The sequence below is a fragment of the Cupressus sempervirens genome, chromosome 4 (assembly GCF_028749045.1).
Source record: "Cupressus sempervirens isolate cs-2001-9-10 chromosome 4, ASM2874904v1, whole genome shotgun sequence".
Lineage (NCBI taxonomy): Eukaryota > Viridiplantae > Streptophyta > Pinopsida > Cupressales > Cupressaceae > Cupressus > Cupressus sempervirens.
In genome coordinates, this window is record NC_143121.1 from 493,402,100 (window position 1) to 493,415,830 (window position 13,731).

Below are 13,731 nucleotides of genomic sequence, written 5' to 3' on the forward strand. Positions count from 1 at the left end.
TAAAACTTATTTGGTTTCCCGAGCCTATTATTTGCTAGTTTAAATCTGAAGTTGCAAAAGTTATCTGTTTGCATTCTGAAAATTGTTTGTGAGAAAATGAGGAAAAATATCTAAAGGGATAATGCAGTGGTATCAGAGCTGGTTTTCCTACCAGCGTGTGAAGTTTGTTCAGAAACAATTTTACAGTTATTTTATTCAAAAGGGTTTTTATAGAGAGTATTCATAGTTCTCAATGTTTTGGGGAAAGATATTGTATCTCAAAGAGATGGAATAATATTTTCCGATGCCATAGCCGTTGTTAGTGTTGCAGGATTAATCTTCCAGGAGTTAAAAATAAATAATGAAATTTACAAGTTTCAAAAATCTTACTTTCTAGGGAAGGGTCTATTGGTTGGATCATTACGAGAGAATAGTTCTTTATTAATCAGCCATAGAAAATGATGTGTATACAAATTGCTTGATATAGAAATTGGGCTTGTTGCAGATTCAAAAATAATTTGAGTTGTCTAAAGTCTTCTGTAACATATGTGTGTAGGCAGCAACCAACTGCATTTTTTTATCGGCTACTTATTGTTAAAATTTTGGAAACTTTATAATTTTACAAAATATTGGTGGCCCTCTTCAAATTAAATAGATGCACTGGATAAATTTTGGCTCAAGCATTGATGCTTAGTATTTGTCGATTTAATACATTCTAAAGTTTTGGCATTAAATATTTGTGAGATATCAAGGCACGAGGTGCTTTAAATATTAATGAAGACAGAATATATTTAGTGGGAGATACTATTAATTATTGGGGTTGAATTTGGGTCCTGAAAAGAAAGGAATAAGAGATGGACAAGAATGCAAATCACATTGCTGGAGTCAGAGACGTCCATTTTGGAGGATATTTGAAGTGGCGTAAACCTTGTATAGTGTTTCTCATCAGTGGTGGTTGTTGTTCAAACCTTCACTGAATGAGCTTGGATATCAATTAGGAATGGCAAGAGACTCCTTGCTACTAGGAAACTACCTGGAAAATTATTTGATTGTTTCCTTATTCTGCTGTTCCTATCAATGTCGATCTTCGTTCTTTCTGACCTGATACATATTCATAAATGATGGCATATTATCTAAATTAAACTTGCTAGTATAATGGTGGCGTATTGACAAATATGTTTGTTGATGGCCACTTACTCTAACAAGCTTCTAGTGTTCTCTCTTCAATAATGCATTTTTTTGGAAACTCTTTTTTGCCTGTGCATGTAATAATCTGTAACATTGCTATAAAAATACGAAGAAACAGTGGTAACAAAAGGTCAAAAAAAAAACCAATGATCTAAAAAAATTGAGTGAATGATGCAAGTCATGGAGAGACAAAATGCTTCAATGAATGACCAGTTGAAAGGCATACACAAGAGATCTATAAAATCTACAAATCCAATGTTGTATGCTAATAAGATAATTCACTGCATACCTTCTGAAATTTGAGTTTTTGATGCATCTGATAAATTATCCACTGAATTATCAACAACAAATTTCTTGGGATTTTTCTTCAGTCTAACAGCTTTCACAAAATCCATATTTGATGGTAGCTTTTCACTGCTTGTCTTCACATTGAACAAAGACTCTAGCAACTGTCTCGGAAGTCTGGATTTATCTTCACTTGTAACATGCCTGGATTCCATCCCAGCCTCAATAAGAATGTTTTTTGCCTCGCTGCATCAATTCACATAAATAAAAATTATCAGATTAAATTCTGAAAACACATGCTTCTTTTACCATGCCAGGAAACAAAGGAATTTCAAAATCTACTCATTGAAACAATTGAGGTTTGAATCCACTACATTTTGAAAACAAGTGCAACTGCTGATTAAACTTTACAAATTACCATTCACAAAAGATCTCACAAAGTAAAATACTTTGCCAGAAGGATCCTTAGTCACATCAAATTGAAGTAGTCATAATGAGAACGATAGGAAAGCTGATTTTAGAATCAGTAAACAATTTTGTATTTTTCATTTGTTAAACACTACAATCAATTTCTTCAAAGACTGCACAAGTGATATGATGATGAAATTTTGATATATACCCTAAAACTTTCATTTTCATAGATAAATCTTACCGATTATGTTGGATTATTTTTTAACTAAGTTGCCAGTTTAGGTTCAAGCTCAGATTCAGGTTTGAGAACCCAATTAGACAGTAGGTGAAATTTAGAAATGGGGTTTGCGTTCTGTAGTACAAAAACATCATAAACTTATATATATGAGTGAGTGAATGTGTGTACACAGACACACACATATATGCAGCCTAGAAGTATGAATCAAGATTAGAACGTCACATGGTATCATATAAAAAACAAAAACATAAAAATTTTGTGATCATATCATGATCACAGCATCATACACTCCAAGTTCAACATCAAAATATTAAAATAAATATCAAATTCAAGCATCAATGTTTCAACTTTCAACAATTGGAACTTGATTCTATGCTTCAACCATCAAATGCATTATTTAAATCATTGTCATCGTCTTCTTCAATGGCATTAGTGGAGCACACGATTATACTGAGTGGGGGGGTAAATCAGTATAATAACAACTTTGCTAAATATAAACTTTTATCCAAATAATATCTTCAAATACTGAAATGAATGCACATGAATACAATAACACAGTCTTTACGTGGAAACCCAACGCATGAGAAAACCACAGCAAATAAATGCTCTTATATAAACTTGTTCTTTTTCAATGATTTGTAGGCTTCAACCTACTAGAGGCTCCAACCCCTATGTTTATGAGCACCAACTCACTAGAAGCTCCAAGTCCCACAGTTTGCAGGCACCAACCTACTGGAAGCACCAACCAAAACTGTTGTCTTCGTGAGCACAACCCACTGCACACAAACTATTTTTCCACCTTGCCGTTGTTTCCTACTCAACTAATAATGGATACTTTTTTAGCATGATTACTTCTCTTCAAACCAGTATAAAATCTTCACTTATATTAAAAATATCTTCCATTAGATCCTTATTGAAAAGAGCAGCAAACTTCGTTATTTAAGTTCACTTTTATTGTTCTGATCCACACAATATATGAGTTTATACGTCAGATTTAACAAATCTGAATATACCTTGTACTCTCTAGATTTACTGTTCTCTTTATTCTCTTATTTTTAATATTCTGAAACCATCTCCTTTTATGCTCTTCTAATATTTGATTTCTTCTTATTAGCAAGCACACTCCACTCTTCTGATTTTTCTTTTTATTACTTACACTCTTTTCTTTATACACACTTCATATCTCTCTACATCTATAGTTGACCTCTTTATTCATTATTTATATCTTTTTATTTTGAAGACGTAACTTTAGAAATGAGAAAGTCATAAAATTGCACCTTTTCACTTTAAAATAGTTTTCTTAACTTTCAGTTAACTTATTTCTTGGCTGCACATAATGAATTAATTCTTCTATCATGCGCACTATGAATTTCTTTTGATTTCAATTCTCTAGTATTGACGACCCCATACTGCCATCGGTCTTTATATTGAATCTGCTCTTATTGTATTAATATGCAAAACATGTCTTGTTTCAATGCTGCTTCTTTCCTACATTAAGACTTTAATATTTGTTAACACTAATTGTGGCTTCTTATTAAATCAATCTCCTCATTGTAAGTTGAATAAAATAATAGCTTGAATCAGGGCAATTAAAATGAACATTTTATCCACTGGATATACACGTATGACTCCTCTATCACTTGCCGTCGTTTTACATAGTGTCTATAATACTTCTCTTGTAATGTTCCTGTTATAAAATAAATAATAAATTAAACATTTGTAATGGGTCGATTGATTTAACGTATCTCGGACACATTTTTATTTCTTTTATCTTTGTAGTTTGTGTCGCCATCGGCCATCTTTGTACATCCTCGGAAGGGTTTTCCAACGGGTATTTAAGCACAGCTTGTTGGAAGTTTGTAGGTAGGCTTTTGGATTTTTTTCTATACTGCAAATTCCTGTTGGAGTTTTGGATTGTTCACCATTTCGGAAGTGAAAGATCTTCCCTATTTGGCTCGTGCAGTTTCAATGGGATTCAACCCTAACCCTATTCCGCCTGTGTACTACTCAGCTTAGATCTGGCAAATTGGAGTGCCATCATTACTTGCAAATACTTTTATCTATATCAATTTGTGAATGTTCTTCCATACTTGTACTGGCGTTATTTGGTATCACTAGCAATTACAATCTTAGGCAATGTCTTCCAACATTACCCATCCCTACAATTGTTCAGTGTTGCACTCTCCCTTACCGTACAACCATTGCCTAGCACCCCAGTTTGTACGGACTCCTCTTCATATTTCCATATGGCCTGTTGGTCATAGCACCGTACTACTTGCTGGAGACACGGTACGGCCTGTTGGTGTCACCGTACGGACTGCTACCACCCTCCTTCACTGTACAGATCACTCCTCCTCCACCGTACGGACCAACTTCCCCCCTTCACCATACAGATCTTTGCATTTGTCTACTGCTCCCCACACCGTACGGCCATTTAGACTCCTGTGTACGGCCAGCAAATTTCCACCGTACGGCTCTGCATTTCGCCCTCCAATTCAGCCCTTACAACCCCTCAGTCTATGCATTCTTTTACTTCCGTATGGCTATTCGAGTTTGGAGTCAATCGGAACACTACAGTGGTATCAAAGCCCTTCGATCCTGCTAGCCTATGGACAATGAATGAGAGTTTATAGCCGAAAGAGAAGAAGGACACATTCCGTTGATCGAATGGCTGACGAAAGGGAACCAACCACTGCCGAACTTGTGGCTGTACTGAGGGAACTTGCCAGGAATCAAGCACAAATCACTAATACACAACAATTCATGGAAGAAACCCTCAAGAAGTTGGTGGAGAACAAAATATCTGGAGAACAAAATGGTCAAAGCGCGAACTCAGTGTCGGATAAATTAAACCCTCAGCCAACACACTCTTGACCTTCCATGCCGACTTTTCCACCATAGATGGAGGCACAACACGGAGGGAGACAACCAACCTTCAAAGAGATGAGAGAAGATTGGAAGAATGCAAACCTTGAAGAAGATATATCCTACAAAGATTACGCAGATCTAAGAATGAGATATTCGGGAGGCGGAAACAAAGGATACTTTAATGATGATCTTAGAAGAAAGTTGAGTAAGGTAAATCTATCACCATTTGAAGGATTCGGTTCCATATCTGCACAAGCATGGCTAATGAAACTCGATACCTACTTCCAGCTGAATCCCATGCTAGAAGAAGTAATCAAATTTGCCGCGCTGCACTTGGAGGGAGTTGCACATGAATGGTGGCACCACGGCACCATCACATTAGGGCATGATCAAATAAATACTTATGTGGAATTCACAGCGAGATTGATGGTAAAGATCTGGGGCTCAATTTCAAAGATTTGGCGCAACTGAGACAAACTGGATCGGTCAATCAGTTCATTGCAGAATTTCAGAGACTGTTTTGGTCACCGACATTTTCGAAAGAAGACAGGTAGTGTCTTCATGGACAGACTGACACAACCTCTAAAGGGTTGGGTAAAGGGGTTCAATCCTACCACCCTGTCGGAAGCAATCAATAAAGCACGAAGTATGGCATTATCATTGGCATCATTCTCTCAAAGTTACTCACATCCTAAACCGTAGACGTTTCTGAGGGACAAACCTCCACCCAAGAAGCCATCATTGGATGAAGCTACCAGATAGGAACTCCGAACAAAGAAATTGTGTTTCAATTGCAAGGGAGCTTGGGAGCCTGGCCACCGATGCCTCAAAAAGAGGAAGATCCATTACATTGAGGTCATGTCCGGTGATGAGGACGAACAGGAAGAAATGCCGACCGAAGATAACCAACCCCACAATGACACAAACATCAATTTGAACCGTACGGAGAGAATTGTCACCTTGGTACAACGTGGAGGAACCATTGCATTGGCTGGCAGCCCAAGGTGCACAATTTTTCATGTGCAGGGTACCCTTCAAGGACAAAAGGTTACAGTGATGTTGGATAGCAGAACTACTCTAAATTTCATAAACTCATCCTTTGTAAAACAAAAAAGTCTACCTATGGAGGCGCATGCAAGCTTTCAGGTCAAGGTCGCCGGAGGAACTTTTCTGCCTACACGCACCTTGTTCCTCAATTGAGTATCACAATGGAGAATCACACGGTGACTGAGGACTTCTTCATAGTGGACCTGGCCGACATGGAAGTTATTCTTGGTATACAGTGGATGGAGACCCTAGATGAATACACTCAGAGTTTCAAATGGATGGACTTCACTTTTGTGGTTGACAGAAAGAAGGTTGTCCTATGGGGAATGGCAAATGAAGGTCCGAAGGAAGTTTCTGCACATCGGATGGAGGCAATCTTTCGATAGGATGACGTTGTGTGGGTTGCGCATTGTCTTATCTTGGCAGAACCTATAAAGGGGCGTCGAACACCTCCGCAAGATGATGAACTACAGGACATTTTAAGTAGACATGATAAAGTTTTCATAGATATTCCTCCTGGCATACCACCTCATCGAGGGTTCGAACACACTATCGAGTTAGAATCAAGGGCAAAGCCGGTCATAACCACACCATACCGCCATCCCAAAAAATTCAAAGATGAGATTGAAAGAATGATTTAGGAATTGCTAGAGAAAGGATGGATCCGTCCTAGTTCTAGCCTATTTGCGTCATTAGTGGTCTTGGTCAAAAAGGACGGGACGATGCACATGTGTGTGGACTACCGCACGTTGAACAAAAAAACAATAACGAATAGATATCCCATTCCAAGGATGGATGAGCTGCTGCATGAACTGCATGGCGCGGTCTGTTTTTCAAAAATAGATCTCCGTTCCGGATACCATAAGATCCGCATGAGGGAAGATGTGGAGAAAACGGCTTTCCGTTGTCACTACGGACATTATGAGTTTTTGGTCATGCTGTTTGGATTGACCAATGTACCTGCTATATTTCAATCATGCATGAACCGCATCTTCAACAAGCAATTGCGTAAGTATTTATTAGTTTTCTTTGATGATCTTATTTATAGCAGGAAATGGGAGGAGCACCTGAGAATCTGAATGAAGTTCTATGTATCATGGAGGAACAGTCCTTGTTCACCAAATAGTTCAAACGTGAATTTGGTATGACAGAAATATTGTACTCGGGGCATGTTGTCAGTAAATATGGAGTTCAAGTGCATCAAGAGAAGATTCAGGCTATCCTTGACTAGCCTCCCCCAAAATCACTCACGGATTTGCGAGGATTCTTCGGACTGTGCAGTTACTCCAAGAGGTTTGTTAAAGGATTCTCTCAGCTCAGTGCACCTTTAACGGATCTGACAAAGAAAGGGTCATTCCAGTGAAACGAAAAGGCACAACTCACCTTTGATAAGCTGAAAGAGGCCATGAGCACTTGTCCCATACTTGCGCTTCCTAATTTCACTCGACCGTTCATTTTGGAGTGCGATGCGTTCAAGGAAGGCATTGGAGTGGTACTAATGCAAGATAGACACCCCATTGCTTATGAGAGCAGGAAGCTTACGCCAGCAAAACGCCTATATTCCATCTACGACAAAGAAATGTTGGCCATCGTAAATGCACTAACCAAGTTCCGGCAGTATCTGGTAGGTGCCAAAATTATCGTCTGTACAGATCACAACAGTTTGAGACATTTTTTGGAGCAACAGGACTTGAATGAACGATAACAAAAATGGGTAAGCAAAGTTCAAGCTTTTGATTTTGACATTGAGTATGTGAAAGGGAAGAACAATGTAGTTGCAGATGCCTTGTCTAGGAAACCTACTATCTGCTCACTAGATCAAATCTCAGCTAACTAGAAGACACATCTATTAGTGGAATATTTCAAGAATACATTTTCCTATGAAATAATGGATGGCCACACTCACGATGATCGATACAGAGTGGTGGATGACATCATCTACTATAAAGACTAGATATACTTGGTACCAGAATCCAAATTGAAGCAGAAAATCTTGAAGTACATGACTCACCTCTGGCTGGACACCTAGGTTTTCTCAAAACTTACAGAAGTCTTCAGGAGAGGTTTTCATGGAAAGGACTTAAAGGGGACGTGTTGTAGTATGTAAGAGAGTGTATAGTCTACCAACAGAACAAGTTCAAACATACTCCTCCTGGCGGGCTCCTACAACCTTTGCCAATTCCCGAACATAAGTGGGAAAGTATATCAATGGATTTCATAACAGGTCTTCCCAAGGTGAACGGAAAGGATTGTATCTTCATGGTGGTTGACAGATTGACAAAGTATGCACATTTCTTCGCCATCCCCTCGGACCTTTAGGCTACACAAATTGCCAATCTATTTTCTAGAGAAGTCTTTCGTCTGCACGAGTTACCCCGAAACATCGTTAGTGATCGGGATGGACAATTTGTCAATATCTTCTGGACAAAACTATTTCAGATGGCAGGGACAGAATTAAAGCCAAGTACGAGTTACCACCCGCAAAGAGACGGACAAACCGAGATTGTGAACAAATTGCTCGAAGGCTACCTTCGAAACTATGTTTCGGCACAACAACGAGCATGGATAAAATGGATCCATCTAGGAGAATATTGCTACAATACCACGCATCACATGTCTATTAGGATGGCACCATTCAAAGCTCTGTAAGGGTACGAACCCTTCTCCTTCATCAACACAGTTCTGGGTGACAGTCGTGCTCCAAGGGCGAGGGACTAGCTTCAAGAGGGACACGATATACTGAAGTACTTGAAAGAAAACCTACAGCGGGTACAAAATCAATAGATGTACACCGACAAACACAGGATAGAGAGGAGTTTCGAAGTGGGGGATCTGGTCTATCTCCGGCTCCACCCATACCGACAGTCTTCATTAAAGGGAACAGGAAAGGAAAAATTGAAGCCTCGATTTTATGGTCCCTATCACATGATCCATTGCATTGGTGAAGTAGTATACGAATTGGAACTTCCGGAGGGGAGTCGCATTCATAATGTCTTCCATGTTTCTTGCCTGAAGAAAGCCATATGGCAAAACGTCATAGCTGCTACTCACCTTCCGCCACTCAATGAAGAAGGAAAGTTTATTTTGGAACCTGTTGAGATCCTCGAAGTACGTGAAAAGACCCTACGGAACTATATTGTAAAGGAATACTTGGTACGCTGGTGACACCTACCATTGGATGATGCAATGTGGGAAGGCGAGCACATTCTCCAGCACCTTGCATTGCATTTGCTTGAGGACAAGCAAACTTTGGGACAGGAGGACTGTAATGTTCCCGTTATAAAATAAATAATAAATTAAACATTTGTAACGGGCTGATTGATTTAATGTATCTCAGACCCATTTTTATTTCTTTTGTCTTCGTAGTTTGTGTCGCTGTCGGCTATCTTTGTACACCCTTGGAAGGGTTTTCTGACCGGTATTTAAGCATGGCTTGTTGGAAGTTTGTAGGTAGGCTTTTGGATTATTTTTTTTGTACAGCGAATTCCTATTGCAATTCTAGACTGTTCGTCATTTCGAAAGTGAAAGATTTTCCTTATTTGGCTCGTGCGGTTTCGGTGGGATTCAACCCTCACCCTATTTTGCCTGTGTATTACTTGGCTCAGATTTGGCAAATTGGAGTGCCATCATTACTTGCAAATACTTATATCTATATCAATTTGTGAATGTTCTTCCATACTTGTACTGGTATTATTTGGTATCACTGGCAATTACAATCTTAGGCAATGTCTTCCAACATTACCCATCCATACGACTATTCAGTGTTGCACTCTCCCTTACCGTACAGCCATTGCTCGGCACCCCAGTTTGTACAAACTCCTCTTCATATTTTCGTACGGCTTGCTGGTCATAGCACTGTACTGCTTGTTGGAGACACCGTACGGCCTACTAGGGTCACCATACGGACTGCTACCACCTTCCTTCACTGTATGGATCACCACTCCACTGTACGGACCGACTTCCCCCCTTCACCATATGGATCTCTGCATTTGTCTACTACTCCCCACATCGTACGACCACTTAGACTCCCGTATACAGCCAGCAAATTTCTGCCATATGGCTCTGCATTTCGCCCTCCAATTCAGCCCATACAACCCCTCAGTCTATGCATTCTTTTACTTTCGTACGGCTATTCGGGTTTGGAGTCAGTCGGAACACTACATCTCTATCATTGCCATTCGAACTTCATATTTATCAAGCTCTTTGATTTGTTTGTTCACATATTCCTTTATCATCAAACTTTTCTTTGAAGATGCAACATCAAATAAATTTATTAATATTTTGTTCTCCAAAATCTCAAACTATGATGCCTTCCTTTGTTATCGATGCTAACTTGGCTATATTTATTTTGTTTCGTTAATGTAATATCCCAGTAGAATATTTTCCCCAAATTTCTCAAAATTATTTTTTCAGAACATAAACAAATAAATGATGCAATGTAAACCAACAAGATAACCAGTAAATTCTCATTGAAATGCCTCACAATATGGGAGAATGTGATGGAGGATCAGTAAGATTTGGTAACGACACTCCTTGTGTAGTAAAAGGTAAAGGATCTATCGCTTTGAACAATAAAAAAATGTGATGATGTTTACTAGGTTGATGGTCTAAAGTACAATTTGTTAAGTGTTGTTCAGCTGAATAACAAAGGATACAGATTGGAGTTTAATGGAGGTGTGTGCAGGATTATTGGGAAAACAAGCAATGTCATTGCTGTCGGTGAACAAACAAAGGTAACTTGTTCCATTTGAATTCTACTATTAAGAGTTATCTGATTGCTAAGGTGAAAGATTGTTGGTTATGACATAAGTCATTTGTCGTGTTGATTTTGACAACCTAATCAAAGTGAGTAAGATGAAGATAGTAAAAGGTTTAACTAACCTAGTAGAACCATTCAATGTAATATGAAAAGAATGTCAACTTGGAAAGTTAACTAGTGCTAGTTTCATTCGTAAAAGTCATTCTTCTGAAAGTATCCTAGATCTAGTTCATACTGATTTGTGTGGCCCAATAGGACCTCGAAGTAATTATGGGGATAGATCATTCATGTTTTTGGTGGATGACTATTCTAAGGATGATGTGGGTTGTAATTTCAAAATGCAAATCTGAAGCTTTTCACATGTTCAAGATCATTGAAGTAGAGTAGAGAAGAACACTGGTAAGAGCCTAAAATGCCAGATATTGGAGATGAGTTTACTTCACACTGATTTGCTGCATATTGTGAAGAACGTGGAATTATAAAGCATATTGCCAACTCCTAGAAACCTCAATAGAATAGGATTCTCGAAAGGAGAAATACATCTATCATTGACTATGCTAGGACATTAATATTAAAAAAAGGCGTTGCTCAGGCATTTTGGAGAGAACTAGTGAGTACGGCAATTTACACATTGAAAAAACGTTTAGTTGAACAAAGGTACAAACAAAACTCCCCTCGAGTTGTGGAATGGCCTTTCATCTTGTGTATGTTATTTCAAAGTTGTTGGAAGCAGATGCTACATAAAGGGCGATGAATATACAGGTAAGTTTGACCCAAAAAGTGATGAGATAATATTCTTAGCGTATTCCACAAAAAGCAAGGCATACAAGTGCTTGAACAAGAGGACCAATAAGATAGTGGAAAGTGCAAACGTGAAAGTTGATGAATACTTAGAGCAGAATGATGAATCCAGCAAGAAGGAAACTAAAGACTATCAAGGGTTTGTATATATACGACTAGTGGGGCATAATCGATGGTAGAATAGGTAGAAGAATAGGAACTGATTCGAGTAGTTAAAGAAGTACCTAGAATGGAACTACTATTGCCAAGGTATGTAAAGTTGAATCACTCCCCTTACCAAATCATTGGTGACAAAAATGTAGGTGTGTTAACAAGAAGGAAGGCAAGAGAAGTCCTACTTGTTGTCTCAATTTGAACCAAAAATAGTAAAAGATTCACTAAAAGATGAACACTAGGTAAAAGCTATGAAAGAAAAATTGGAACATATTGAGAAGAACAAAACATGGACATTAGTGCCCAGACTGGTGGAGAAGAATGTGATCAGTGCCAAGCAAGTTTTAAGAAACAAGATGAATAAGACTGATGAGGTTGTCAAGAACAAGGCAAGATTAGTATGCAAAGGATATGCACAAGAGGTATGGAGAAACATTTGCACCTATGGCCAAACTTGAAGAAGTAACGATATTAATTACATTTGCTGCCTACAAAGGATCCAAGGTATATAAAATGGATGTTAAGTCGGCAGTTTTTAATGGTGACTTGAAAGAAGAGGTATGCATTCAACAACCTCAAGGATTTGTCAATTTAGAAGGTGATAACATGGTGTGCAAACTTTCTATGGATTGAAGATGGAACCAAAGGCATGGTATGAAAGATTACATTCATACTTGATCAAGATTGGCTTCATTAGAACAAGTGATAACAGTAATGTGTATCTGAACTGCAAGAATGATGATAGGTTATTGATTGTAGAGATATTTGTAAATGATATCATATTTGGAGGAAATGATGAGTTGACCATTGTATTTGTAGATGACATGAAAAAGGAATTTATAATGTCCATGATTAGTTAGATCAAGTTCTTCATTGGATTACAGCGATACCAAGTCAAAGATGCCATCTACATAAGTCAAAACCAAGTATGTGAAAGAGATCTTGTAGACTTTTGGGCTAAAAGACTCAAAAACCAGTTGGTACTCCTATAGTAACAAACTGTAAACTATCAAAGGCAGATGACTCTAAATCAGTGGATGGGGCACTATATAGTATACAAGAGCCAATTCTTTTCACTAAGTTCATGGCATACATTATTGTTAGAGGATATCTCCTTGTTGCTAGAAGTAGTTCTCCTTGATTCTCTTCCTTATGATGTTTATAGCTATATAGACATAATGAGGAGGGGAGCATACATGCACCCTCCTAGTACTATAGTTTACTTTTTGTGCACTTTTACTTTTAAATTGTAACATGCCACTCCCTAACGGGTATCAATGACACTTCTCCATCCCAAGGAAATGCATACACACATTTTCTCTACAAATAATGGACCCTTGTCCATTCTGTTGGTTCCCAAAACCGCAGATTGGAAATCCAAGAGCCTACCACTTCTCCAATAGGATTTCACAATCAATTCTAGCCAACGAACGAGAATCGCCTTGATTCCCCTGCACTTCAAGCTCCGCTACACCTAGGCAGGTACACCTTCTCCTCAAACTTGATCAATTGGTTCAGATTTTTTCTAAAGAAAATTTACGCTTTTAGAGAGTTCTTTGGCTAGCAAGGTCCTCGAACTCAAATAAAATAAAACTGAATGTTTAGTGCTTGAATTGAATGTTTTCTACAAGGTCTTGTTAATAATGAGTTTGATGCTTGTAGAAAGAATGTTATAGATTTTCTGACTTCAAATATAAATCCAGTAGACTAGTGATTTAACTGTAATGTCCCTTCTTGGGGGGGACATTAGAATTACTAAGAAGGAACAAATTTTCAACATTAATTATTAAAGGTCAAATTAATCTCTCATGTGGTCACAAGAGGACGAGGGGGAATAAGACAATTTCCAAGGGAGAAGTTGAAGTCACCATTGTGAAAGATAAAAGGGGATGAGACTCATTCTTTAGCAGGCTTAATTTTTATTTAATTCAGATTTCCTCTCTTGTGAGTCTCAGAAAGCTTCAGCTTTCAGCTAGTTGGAGGATGTAGCCCCTCATGCTAG

The 13,731-nt window shown here is 38.3% G+C and overlaps 1 protein-coding gene across 4 annotated transcripts in view; it reads right to left on the reverse strand.

Annotated features, from left to right (window-relative positions):
- The window catches only part of LOC149562101 (SMR domain-containing protein At5g58720-like), a 263,926-nt gene that overhangs the window by 79,643 nt on the left and 170,552 nt on the right, over positions 1–13,731 (reverse strand). For all 4 annotated transcript variants that reach the window (XM_089825643.1, XM_089825641.1, XM_089825642.1 and 1 more), the window contains exon 7: positions 1,457–1,698. In XM_089825643.1, coding sequence (XP_089681769.1) covers positions 1,457–1,698 — 242 coding nt within the window. The remainder of the gene's footprint in view (positions 1–1,456; positions 1,699–13,731) is intronic.